The following is a 12,538-nucleotide window of genomic DNA, read 5'->3' on the forward strand; positions in this document are numbered from 1 at the left end:
TCCTGTTCCCCTGTGCCCAGCTGAGCTGTCCCTGGTGTTCCCACAGGTCAAGGAGAAGGAGCTGATGGAGTTCAGCAAGGAGGTGACCGAGACCCGCTCCAACATGGAGATAGCACAGTCAGAGCTGGAGCTCTACCTGAGCAAGTACAACTCTGCCCTGGCCCAGCTCAGCCAGGCCAAGGAGGCCCTGGGCAGCACCTCCAACACCCTGAAGGAGAGAAAAGCTGCCATCAAAGACATCGCTGGGAAATTACCCCAGGCTGAGCAGCAGCTCAGGGAGGTGAGACTTGACTTTCCCATTTCATTCTGAGTCACACACAAACCAAAGGCTCACTCTTCTCTTTGGTAATAATCGTGGTGAAAATAAACCATGACCCAAAGGCTGTTTTCTAATACTCGCTTTGCTGGTGGAGCAAATCCTGGATTTCAGACTTATTTTGTTAAGCCAGTGTTGACTTAACTTAAATCCTACATATCCCTGCAAGGGAACAGATTTAGTTTGACACTGAGACGTGGCTGCATTCCTGAGCCTTCTTCAGGGTGCTGAGGCCCTGGCACAGGTGCCCAGAGCAGCTGTGGCTGCCCCTGGATCCCTGGCAGTGCCCAAGGCTAGGCTGGACACTGGGGCTGGAGCACCTGGGACAGTGGGAGGTGTCCCTGCCATGGCTGGGGTGGCACTGGGGGAGCTTTAATGTCCCTCCCAACCCAAACCATTCTTTGAATTTCATTTCCTGCTCCTCAATCATTCTCCAAAGAGCAAAGCCATGCATTGAAGGCTCCCTGAATCCAGTAGATTTTGGGAGGCTGAGCCAGTGTCTTTGAACCCCCAGAAAGAGAATGCTCTGGAGAAGCTGGGAAAGGAAGAATCCGGGACCAAGGATCTCGTGCGAAACCTGCGCCGAAAAGTAGAGGAAGCCAAAAGTTCTTTAGCACAGAGTCGCAGCCGAGGAAAAGTGCTGGAGGCTCTGCTCCAGCAGAAGAAATGTGGGAATATTCCTGGCCTCTATGGAAGGCTGGTAAGTGTTGGAAGGCTGTTAGAATTCTAGTGTTGAACTTTGGAGGAGCTGAGTGGTGTTCTGTGATGAAATGTGGGATGCCTCACTTCCCTGGCATTAGGAGTTTGGAGAGGGATGCTTTGCTTCCCTGGCATTAGGAGTTTGGAGTGCAGAGCTGTAAATCCCTTGGACTTGCTGTAAAATCAAACATTTTCAGTTCTTTCCAAGTAATGTTGGTTTAAAGTCCTGAAAATTCAGAGCTGAGTTTTTCATTCCTGGTGCACATCAGTCTAATTGTGAAAGTGCTGGTTTTGTATTCTGCAGTTTTTTTGTCCAAGGAGAATTATCTCTGCTTCAGAAAAATCAGTTTATTCAGATGATAAGAAGTGCATTCATGGATTTGCTGGGACAGAACTCAAAGAGCAGCTCAGGTGCCAACTAATCAGTGTTTGCCCCTCGTCCCTCCATCCTCAGGGAGACCTGGGAGCCATCGATGACAAGTACGACGTGGCCATTTCCTCTGCGTGTGGAGCCTTGGACCACATTGTTGTGGACACCATTGACACTGCCCAGGCCTGTGTGAACTTCCTGAAGGCTGGAGGGATTGGAGTTGCCACCTTTATAGCCCTGGACAAGGTGAGTCCCACTCTTGGGAAAACAAACCATTTTAGTGTTAATTGCAATCTAATTCCATTTGCTTTGAAGCCTTAACATGCCATAGAATAACAGGATGACCTCAGCATTCACCCCAAAGATTGATTCCTTGATTTCCTCTGTGGACGTAGATGGCTGTGTGGGAAAAGAAAATGCAGCAAATCCCAACTCCTGAGAACGCGCCACGGCTCTTTGACCTGGTGAAGGTGGAGGACCCCAAGGTTCGCCTGGCGTTCTACTTCGCTCTCAGGGACACTCTGGTGGCCAAAAACCTGGAAGAAGCCACCAGAATAGCATTCCAAAAGGAGAAAAGGTGGAGGGTGGTAACCCTGCAAGGACAAATCATCGAGGTGTCAGGTACTGCTGGAGCTCCACTGGAAGCACTTAGTGAGTGATATCACAGCCCAAGGAGTTCTCTGAGCTCTCTTCATCCCTTTTTCTGTAGGAACCATGACTGGTGGGGGAGGAAAGGTCATGAAGGGCAGGATGGGCTCCTCAGTCGTGCTGGATATCTCAGAAGAAGAGGTGGGTACATCATGGAAATGGAATTCTAGCAGAATTCCTTCATTTGGGCAGTTCTGACACACATGTGCCTCTGACACACACGTGAGCAGGAGCAGTCTGGGATGGAAGATAATCAGAAAGGGTTACAAAGACAAAATTCCCAATGTTGGCAGAGGTTAGAATGCTTTAAAGTGCATCAGGGATTAAAGGGTTGTCACTGGCAGGGGCTGCCCAGGGAGGTTTGGAGCCCCCATCCCTGGAGGTGGCACTCAGTGCTCTGGGTTGGGGACAAGGTGGTGACCAGGCACAGGGTGGACTCTGTGGTCCTGGAGGGCTTTTCCAGCCTCAGGGATTGTGTGTTTGTTCACAGCCCAGCCCATGACTGAGTTCAGTCTCTCAGTGCTCCCGTTGATAGCCTGGACCCCATTGTGGCAGAGCAGGCTGCAGTTTGCTTTTCCTTCTGAATGCCATTGAGGTTTTAATCTGCAGCTGCCCCTCTTGTTTCTCACTGGCACAGCTGATGTTCCCACACTCAGGCTCCCCAAGCTGAAGGTTTTACTCCACAGGAATGAGCCCCAGCTTGGTTTTGTCATGGTGCCATCAGTAAATAATCCTGTCATTGTGTGTAGATCAGCAAGATGGAATCCCAGCTGCAGAGGGATTCCAAAAGAGCCGTGCAGTGCGAGGAGGAGAAATCCCAGCTTGAGGAAGCCATAAGGAAACTGCAGCAGGACATCCGGGAGATGAGGAACACCTCGGAGAAATACTCAGCGAGTATCCAGGTGAGAAGCCCTGAACTTGCCAGCCTCAGCCCCACACAGGCCTGGCTGCTCCCAAGGACAAGATTCCAGCCCAGTTTTTTGTTCTCTGCAGGGATTTTCTGAGCAAGAAATTGATCTCAAAAATCAAATCAAGGAACTCGAAGCCAACGTCGTCGCTGCTGCTCCAGACAAAACCAAACAGAAGGAGTTGGAGAAAGTCCTTGATGGTTATAAAAAAGGTACATTTTGTGGAGAGGGGATTTGAGATAAAAGATGTAGTAATCTCTTTTAGCAATAGAGGAAGGAATGGGTTTGGGTTTGTACTTCAGTTCCCTGTCTTGGTTTGGGACCTCGTTTTCCTAAGGTGTTTCTAGAGATCAGAAAGTAAAACCCCTTTTCTTTGCAACCGCTCAAGTTCATGTTTTAGCCAAGCTAAAGTAAACATGAATTTCAGTATTTTTTTTCTTTGCTTAGGTTTTTGTGGTTGTGTCATACATTCATAGGGAAACTTAGTTTAATTAGGGGTAATAATTGTTAATGAGGAGGCAATGATATAAAAAGCAAGTGAAGGTTTTTGCCAGGCTCTCCATGAGTCTTTAAAATAAATCCCTGTATTGTTTGTGGGAACACTTCCCTTTTGTGCAGTGATGCTGTTCAGGAGGGGCAGGAACCACACATTCACACCAGCCCCTGGGAAATGCTGGTGGCCAGTTCTTAAAAATTTACCTCTTGAGCATCTTCCCATTAATTAAATTAAAGCAATGAGCTTGGAGTAAGTTGCAATGCACCACCACAACACCTCCTGTGTTGAAGGACTCTGTGTACATTACCTAATCCATCTTGAGTGGGTTTTGTGGCAGGAGAGCTTTGGTAGAGCAGTGCCAGAAAGGAGTGGGTGGGTTCTGAAGTTTGTCACAGTTAAACCGATCATTTGTCAGAGCATGGAGAATATGTGCACTTCTCAAGAGAGGAGCAGAGCAGAGCTTCCACCTGAAATCACTTCCACTGTTTTATCCCTTCCTGCTGGTGCCCGTGAGCAGGCCCAGGCTGGCACAGGGCCCTGACTCCCTTCTCACCCACAGATTATGAGCGTGTGGCTCAGAAGGCCGGGAAGATGGAGGAGGAGGTGAAACGGCTGCACCAGCTCATCATGGACACCAACAACCAGAAACTGAAGGCTCAGCAGGACAAAATTGATAAGATTGACAAGGAAATAGATGAATGTTCCTCAGCCATCACCAAGGCCCAGGTGGCAGCCAAGACTGCAGACAGGTACAGCACGGGGAGCCTCAGGCTGGAGCTGCACTCACTCCCTGTCTACGTGGGGCTCAGGGAGGGAAAGGGAAGTCAAATTTTGTAGTTTCTAGTAGTTTAAAAGTCACATTTAATCAGCATTTCTCTAATATTTGCCTGAATTATTTCTTTAATATTGCCTTAACTGCAATATTCAAGATAAAGTCCAAAATAGCACTTGATTGGATGTGCTGGAGCAGTTCAAATCTGAAGGGACTGATTTTATTAGGAGCTCTGTCAGGAAATAAAATGGGATCTATTTTTTATGGGAGCTCACCACTCCACAGAGATTCCAAACTCTGAAAGAAGAAACGAAGTCATTTACTGAGGTCTGGCTGCTGAGGAAGACAACTTTGTTTTCCTTGGATCCCTCTGGAGTGTGGGAGTTGGTGCCTAAACCAGCACTTGCTCCTTGTTGCCAGTGAGATTGTGCTCCGGGATTATTTTCTGTGAGGTGCACAAAGCTCCCTGTCCCTGGGCAGGAACCTGAAGAAATCTGAGGAGGCTCTGCAGCGCACGGAGAAGGAGATGGAAGAAAATGAGAAGGAAATGAAGAAATTGACAGCAGAGATGACAACGCTGGAGGACAAAGCCACCGAGGTGATGAACGAGTGCAAGCAGGCTGAGGTGAGTGCTGGGACCACTCTGGGCCCCAGGGAAATCTGGGAGAGGAGTTGAATCCTCCCTGTGTCCCACTGATATCCCATTCTCTCTGCAGAGCAGCCAGGCTGTGGTAATGGTGTATTTCCATTTTTTATACTCACCTGGAAATTTATCCTGACCCAGTTCAGGAAAAAACTTACACCAGGTCTCCCCAAAGAAATTGCTGGGTTTAAAAGTTGTTTAAACATAAAACTTTTCCAGTTATGTGGGATTTTAGTTTCCCATCTAGATTTCTGTGAGAGAGGGAAAACCAGGATGGCTGAAATACTTTCCAAAAATCTAAGATTTTATATCTTTCTCTAATTAGCTAAAAATGAGTGTAGGACCCGTTTGATCCAGATCTGGAATGGAAGTACAAACTGCAGCATTTTCTCAGTCATTCCAGAGTTCAGGGATCAGTTATAAATCCAAGAATATTTATTTGTTTCCATCCACAGCCGTGAATAAATTAAGTGAAAACAGACTTTTCACCCAAAAAAGGGGCAGCATTTTTGTAGGTAATTGATGAATGCCCTTTTTGGGGGCATTTGCCATTTTTCTATTCAGGAAACTTTGCCAGCATTGCAGGAGGAGCAGAAGAATTTACTCCAGGAGATGAAAACTATTCGGGATGCTGAACATGCCCTCCAAAGTGAAGCTCTGAGCATCAAGCTGAAAATTGAACAAATTGACAGCCACATTTCCACCCACCAGGGAAAGGTTAAATACTGGCAGAAAGAGGTAGGAAATGGTTTAGTTCCATAAACTTAAATCAGGGAATTGTGGAATGCTTTGGGTTGGGAGGGTCCTGGCCTTGGGCACTTCCAGGGATCCAGGGCAGCCCCAGCTGCTCTGTGGATCTCACAGGATGAACTCACTAATATCCCCTCAGAAAACAGAGGATGCTTATTGCTGAATATGCAGGAGCAGGATAATAGCATAAAGGGAATTGATTCTCTTTTTTGGTCCCTATTTTAAAGGGACATGTGGAAAGAATCTTGGAGCATTTGGAGATTAGAAGCTTCCCTGTACTAACCCAGAAAAAACTCCTTTAGCAAGAGCTCCAGGTGTGTGTTAAACTCCCCACCCGCTGTGTTTCACTGCAGATCTCCAAGCTGTCCCTGCACGCCATCGAGGGCGAGGCCCCCGAGCAGCTGCGGGCGCTGAGCGAGGAGGAGCTGGAGGCGCTGCAGGAGCCCGACGTGCTCAGCAAGAGAATCGCGCTGCTGGAGGCGCAGTGCCACCAGCTCCACCCCAACCTGGGCGCCATCGCCGAGTACCGGCGCAAGGTACAGCCCCGGCGATCCCGGGGGGACAGCCCTGCCCTGGCTGATCCCTCCCCTTCCTTTCGGAACCTGGAATCTGCCGGTTCCTGTCTTTAGCAGCTCCTTAGCCAAGGTGACAGTTGTTTCTGGGAGCTTCCCTGTGCCTTTTGTTTCCCACACCGTCAGTGTCAGGTGACAACAACTTCCTGGGTGATCTAGAAGTCTTTTCCAACCTAAGTAATTCCATGATTCTCCTGGGAATGTTTATTTAACAGAGTCAAGTCCTCACAGCCAGGACAGACACACAGTACCCGGATTTTCCCCTCCTCACATCAGTAACAGTGAACCATTCAACAGAGGAAGTATTTTTTATTTTGACACAGGTTTGGTTTTTTGTTTTCCCTCAGCAGCAGAGATGGGAAAAGAGAGACAATTTGGGGGTTTTGTTTCAGGGCTGTTAGCCAAGCTGGGGAAAAGGAATGTTCAAATGGTAGGAAAAGTGTTTAGGTTTAAACTCAAACTGCAGCTGCACTGAGGGCTCTTGGGCTTGGCTGTTTTCCCCTGCAGGAAGAGCTGTACCTGAAGCACGTGGAAGAACTGGACAACATCAGCAGCGAGAGGGACAGATTCAGAGAGGCCTTTGAAGAGCTGAGGAAACAGAGGCTGAACGAATTCATGGCAGGATTTAATGTCATCACCAACAAGCTGAAGGAGAACTACCAGATGCTCACGCTGGGAGGGGATGCTGAGCTGGAGCTTGTGGACAGTCTGGATCCCTTCTCAGAGGGAATCATGTTCAGGTTTTTAAAATACTTTATATTCCATTAATTTTTAATCATCATAGTCCTTTTTTCAACCTGTTTTTAAAGTAAATGCTCACTGATCATCAGTGATCCAAGACAGGCTTGATGTGGGCTAATAGTGACAGAAACCACAAGTTTTTAGCTCTCAGATTCCTTTCTTTCTCCTGGAGAAATCAGGAACTAAAGCACTTGGAAAGCTTTGAACTCATTTCCCAGCACTTCTTAATTCCCAGGCCACTTCATTCTGCCTAGGGAATGACAGCAGGAATGCTCCCAGGAGAAATCCAAGAGCTGGGAAAGGCAGTGAGGCACAGCCCCTGTTACCCAGCTGAGCTCAGGCAGGATCAGCATTCCTGAGAGCCCCAACTCTTGCTCTGTTCCAGTGTCCGGCCTCCCAAGAAGAGCTGGAAGAAAATCTTCAACCTGTCAGGGGGAGAGAAGACGCTGAGCTCGCTGGCGCTGGTGTTTGCCCTGCACCACTACAAACCCACCCCGCTCTACTTCATGGACGAGATCGACGCCGCCCTCGACTTCAAGAACGTCTCCATCGTGGCCTTGTACATCTATGTGAGTTCTCTGGTCCTGGCAGGGGCCTCCTCCTCCAGAAGGGACAAAGTCACACACTCACAGCCAGATGTAAGGTCTGGGCTGCTCCCCCTGGAACACACAGACCTCCCCCAAAACCATCAGCTGCTGGCAGAATACACAACTTTAGCTGGTGCTGATGCCTCCAAGCTCGTCATTTCCCAAGGTTCCTTGGATTTACACTTCCATGTTATTCCCATCAGTGTCTTTGATCTATATCTTAATTAGCAGTAATTAATTGTTTTCATGCCTTTAAGATTTCTGCCCTCAGCATATTTAATCAAAGCAAACCCCTTACAGGGCTCCAGTTCAGGTAATTAAACATTGAATATTGAGAGTTATCATTAACTGACAAAGATTAGGGGCAGCTACTTCAGATTAGGGAAGCACTTGGGCATTCCCTGCCTGCAGCTGCAGTTGTGGCTTTGTGTGCCACACCAGGACAGAGGGGATTTTGGGAATGCTGGGCACTAACACAAATCCCTTCTGTTTCAGGAACAAACCAAAAACGCCCAGTTCATCATCATCAGCCTGCGGAACAACATGTTTGAGATTGCAGACAGATTAATTGGGATTTTTAAAACCCAGAACACCACCAAAAATGTGGCCACCAACCCCAAAATCCTGCCTTTGAAAGGACTGCAGGAACTTGGTCTTGCTGAGTGCAGTGTAGCCCAGAGATAGAGGGAGGAAGCACCTTCCAGCCCCATGGCTGCTGTTCATTTTTGTCTGTTCTCATTTTGTATCATAGACTTCATTTTGTTTTGTAAATTCTAAATAAATGTTGTAAAAAATTGTTCTTGTTAATATAAACAAAAAATTGATCTTGTTAATATAAACCCAGCATCGATAAATTCCAGTTTTTGAATGTCACGTAAAAATTGAGGAAAGGGAGATGTAAATTGATGAAAAGAAAGAATGCATCAGGTTGGGCAGGGGCAGCACCCAAGGCACAGACAGCAATTTATGGAATCAGTGTCATTGACTATAATGCAAAACTGCCAAGAGTTATGGGAGAAGCTCAGCAGTGCCCCTGATCCCTGGCAGAGAATTCCAGCAGGGGAAGCTCAGCAGTGCCCCTGATCCCTGGCAGAGAATTCCAGCAGGGGAAGCTCAGCAGTGCCCCTGATCTCTGGCAGAGAATTCCAGCAGGATGTTAAGGACCGAATTCCGCAGTTGTGGAACATCCCGGCCCCTCCTGCGGGCACAGGATCCCCGCAGCCGGCCCGGCCCGCAGGAGCTGTGCGAGCTCCCAGGAGCTGTCTCAGCAGCTGGGACAGGTGAGCTCCTCCTCCAGCCCCTCCACGGCCTGTGGGGACACACACAAACACAGAACACACATCTGAGCGGGAATTCCCTGCCTCCGCACTTAGGGGGGAAACCAAGTTCAAAACCCCAATCCCACCCAACCATATCCATATCATCCACAGCCAACCCTTAAAAATCAGGGAAAAGCAGCAGTCTGCCACCAGATACTGGTTACAGTGGGAAACAGTAGCAGCGTGGTAAAAGCCAGAACTAGAATTTCTAAACAACTTCAGAGCTGGGAAAGGGATCCGCACCTGAACCCGCGAGTCACAGCGAAAGGAACGAGCTGAAATAGGAGAAAAGCGGCCCCGACCCCGCGGGGTCCCGGGAGGGCGGCGCTCACCGGGCCGGGCCCCTCAGGCTGCGGGGACCCTCAGCACCCGCCTGGGCCCTCCCGGGGAGCTCCGCTCGGCGATGGAGCCGTTCCGAGCCCCTCTTGATCAGCTCGCCCGGCGATGGAGCCTCTCCCGGGAAGCTCCGCTGGTGATGGAGCTCTGAACTCCTGTGCTCGGCGCTGGAGCCGCTCTCGCCGCCCCGCTCGGTAACGGCCCTCAAATGGCAATGGCGAGAGCGGGGGCGGGAACGGGCGGAGCCGAGGGAGGGGAAGGAGCCGAGGGAGAGAAGGGAGGGAGAGCAGCGGCGGAACTGAGGGAAGGGAAGGGACGGAGGGAGGGCAGGGCCGGGGCCGTAGGGGTCAGCTCTTCCCTCGGCCCGCAGGAGCGCGGTTCGGGGCGCTGCGGTGGCGGAGCTCAGCGGGGGGGAAGAGCGGAGAGGATCCCGCTCCGGGGCAGGAGGGACACGGAGGGGATGGAAGAGCGGAGCTGACCCCGCTCCGGGGCTCAGGGGGTGGAAGAGCGGAGCTGACCCTGCTCCGGGGCTCAGGGGATGGAAGAGCGGAGCTGACCCCGCTCAGGGGGTGGAAGAGCGGAGCTGACCCCGCACCGGGGCTCAGGGGGTGGAAGAGCGGAGCTGACCCTGCTCCGGGGCTCAGGGGGTGGAAGAGCGAAGCTGACCCCGCTCCGGGGCTCAGGGAGTGGAAGAGCGGAGCTGACCCTGCTCCGGCGCTCAGGGGGTGGAAGAGCGGAGCTGACCCCGCTCAGGGGCTCTCAGGGGGTGGAAGAGCGGAGCTGACCCCGCTCAGGGGCTCTCAGGGAGTGGAAGAGCGGAGCTGACCCCGCTCCGGGGCTCTCAGGGAGTGAGAGCGGAGCTGACCCCGCTCCGGGGCAGGAGGGACGCGGAGCGGGAGCCGCGCGTTCATCCCCGCTCTGTGTCCGGCACCTCAAGCTCCTTCCTCTCCACAACCCGCGGAAAATTTCACCTTGAAGGTGGAAAAGGGAGACACGGAACCGCAGCTTGTGCCAGCTGCTGGCCGCCGAAATTTAAATTATTTCGTCTTTTCTTTGAAGCTCATTTATCTGCCTTGGCTGCCGAAGACCGCTGAGAGGTTTTCGGGTCGTGCCAGGACACAGGGCAGGGCTGGGTGGGATTTTTGGGAAGGAATTCCGCCCTGGGAGGGTGGGCAGGCCCAGAGAAGCACCCAATGAAGGCTTTTCTCATATTCACATTATAATAATGTGAATATTCTCATATTCCACATTATTCTCTATTAATTTACAGTTCACTGAAGTTACTCTCTGCTGTTACAAAGTGAATTTGGAAGTGAAACTCACTGACTGTTGTGATGTAAATAATAATGCACCATCATTCCAAACTTACTTAATCATGTCTTTAAACTAGTGTGTAGAGAATATTGTACAAATATCTGGGAAGCAGCAAGAATTACATTTCAAATAATAAAACCCCTCAAGCTCTAATCACAAACTGCCCAACACATGAGGAAAACCTTAGAGGGAAAACTAGGAGCAGGAAATAAGGGAGCTTTTGACAATAATTCACAACACTGAGAGTAAGAACATCTGTTGGTTTTCATCTATTTGATGTACTTAAATTCAGAATTCAAGAAGCAGCAGCATTTCAAGTGCAAAGGAATTAAATCAGTGACCAAACCCACGGTCTGTACTGCTGATAGATTCTGACCCTCACCTGCCTTTCCATTAAATTACAAAACTCCTGCAACGCATTTACCAATAATTGGCATTTAAAGCTTCCCTAAATTGGTCCTTTTCTAGTAAGAGCAGCTTTTAGTGCTTTATAGAAACTTAAAATTGAAAGCACTGACATTTTAATGACAACTTAAGGAAAAGTCTTCCTCAGCTTTGGGGCACACCAGACCAGCGGGGTAAATACAGGATTTCTAATGGATCCACTGGCAAAAATGGGAATGATTTGATGGAAATGCAGCTTCCAGCCACTCCCTGTGGATAATGCAGCAATTTCAATTTCCCAGCGATTTCTGTGCCCCCGTTTCACTGGAGCAGTAGCTACGACTTACCCCGAGCGAGTTTGTAAACTTGACACGTTTGCAGCTACTAAGTTTCCTCTCCCAATATTTGATCCAGATGCAGAATTCCTCTAATTGCTTCCAGCCCCAGGAGCAGCTCTCCTGCCAGAGCTCGGTGACACGCAGAGCTGAGGAAACATTTATAGTTAAAAGTGGCAAAAAGTCTGACTTTTAATCTGCAGGCATCCTAAAGCTGTGAAGTGACTCTGCCAGGGTCTCGTTTGCCTTGAAATCCTTTAAATTTGGTCATTCTCTGTTCCGTGCAGAAATGAGGGGTTTTACCCATTTTACCCACTCCCAAAGCAGAAATTCCCAACTTGCTGGGAAGGAAGGTGGGATCAGCTCTGTCCAGGGAATGCTGAAAAGAACCAGGGATAATTCCACTTCCAGCAGAGAAAGGATCAACTTCTCTCAAGAAATCCCTTTCCTCTCAGCTTTTTCTTCTCAGATCCTAAAATTCCAGGGCAGCTGATTGATTTTTTTCCCCCCTTAAAATAAAAATTCCTTATTTTCCTTTATTCCTATTATTCCTTTATTTCCTTAAAATAAAAATTCCCACCAGGCACAGCTGATTCGTGGAATCATTTTTGTCCTTTTAATATTGTAAATCTTTTTCTATTTGCTATCCTAAAATCAGATAAAAAAAAATTCTACTCCAAAATTCAGGATATATCTAATATATATAAGATATAAATATGGATACAAAACCCAAACTCAGCGATCAGTATTCCCAGAGGCAATTCCCAAATTTGTTCTTGTTTGTATCTCGAGATTCCCCAACAAATCCCCCTTTTTCCCACAAAGGAAACAACGGCATCACCTCAAAATGCAAATTTTGGGAGAAAAGGCATCGCCCAAAGCGGCTCCCGGAGCTCCGGTGGTGCCACCCTGTGGAATATTCGGGAATATTTCCGATTCCCGCAGTTCGGTGGAACAGTGACAGGATCGGCTGGGAAGCAGGGGAAGAGAATTTCCCGGTTTAAACTCACCCCAGAGCCCCAAATCCACCAGGAAAGGGAAAAGGCTGGAGCAGCAGCAGCTCCGGGGGATTTCCTGGAGTTGTTACACCCAGGGAGTGCCCAAAAGGTTTTTGGCATTAGGTGCAGAGTTCTGGGGGTATTTTGTTTTCAGTAAAACCCAAGAGGTTCCCACAAATACCTGTTCTCCCCTTCCCCCAGCAGGAGAGGTTTGTAAAACAGCAATTCTCTATGGAACATCCCTCACTAAGGTGTCTGAGGGTGGAAATCACCATCTACTGGTTAGAATTTTCCTCAGAATATTGCATCTCCCCCAAAAAGGATTTCATTCCCCTCCTCCATGGGCTCCC

General features: G+C 49.1%; 1 protein-coding gene across 4 annotated transcripts in view; it reads left to right on the forward strand.

Moving 5' to 3' along the window:
- SMC4 (structural maintenance of chromosomes 4) overlaps positions 1–8,298 on the forward strand; it is a 28,269-nt gene extending 19,971 nt beyond the window's left edge. For all 4 annotated transcript variants that reach the window (XM_009088994.4, XM_030227095.2, XM_030227094.2 and 1 more), the window contains exons 11-24: positions 47–280; positions 831–1,016; positions 1,470–1,631; positions 1,781–2,006; positions 2,095–2,174; positions 2,783–2,935; positions 3,027–3,153; positions 3,997–4,186; positions 4,690–4,834; positions 5,417–5,590; positions 5,956–6,138; positions 6,682–6,914; positions 7,301–7,484; positions 7,998–8,298. In XM_009088994.4, coding sequence (XP_009087242.1) covers positions 47–280; positions 831–1,016; positions 1,470–1,631; positions 1,781–2,006; positions 2,095–2,174; positions 2,783–2,935; positions 3,027–3,153; positions 3,997–4,186; positions 4,690–4,834; positions 5,417–5,590; positions 5,956–6,138; positions 6,682–6,914; positions 7,301–7,484; positions 7,998–8,186 — 2,466 coding nt within the window. In that variant the 3' untranslated portion in view covers positions 8,187–8,298. The remainder of the gene's footprint in view (positions 1–46; positions 281–830; positions 1,017–1,469; positions 1,632–1,780; positions 2,007–2,094; positions 2,175–2,782; positions 2,936–3,026; positions 3,154–3,996; positions 4,187–4,689; positions 4,835–5,416; positions 5,591–5,955; positions 6,139–6,681; positions 6,915–7,300; positions 7,485–7,997) is intronic.
- Positions 8,299–12,538: the final 4,240 nt, after the last annotated feature.

This window comes from Serinus canaria, chromosome 9 (genome assembly GCF_022539315.1).
Source record: "Serinus canaria isolate serCan28SL12 chromosome 9, serCan2020, whole genome shotgun sequence".
NCBI lineage: Eukaryota > Metazoa > Chordata > Aves > Passeriformes > Fringillidae > Serinus > Serinus canaria.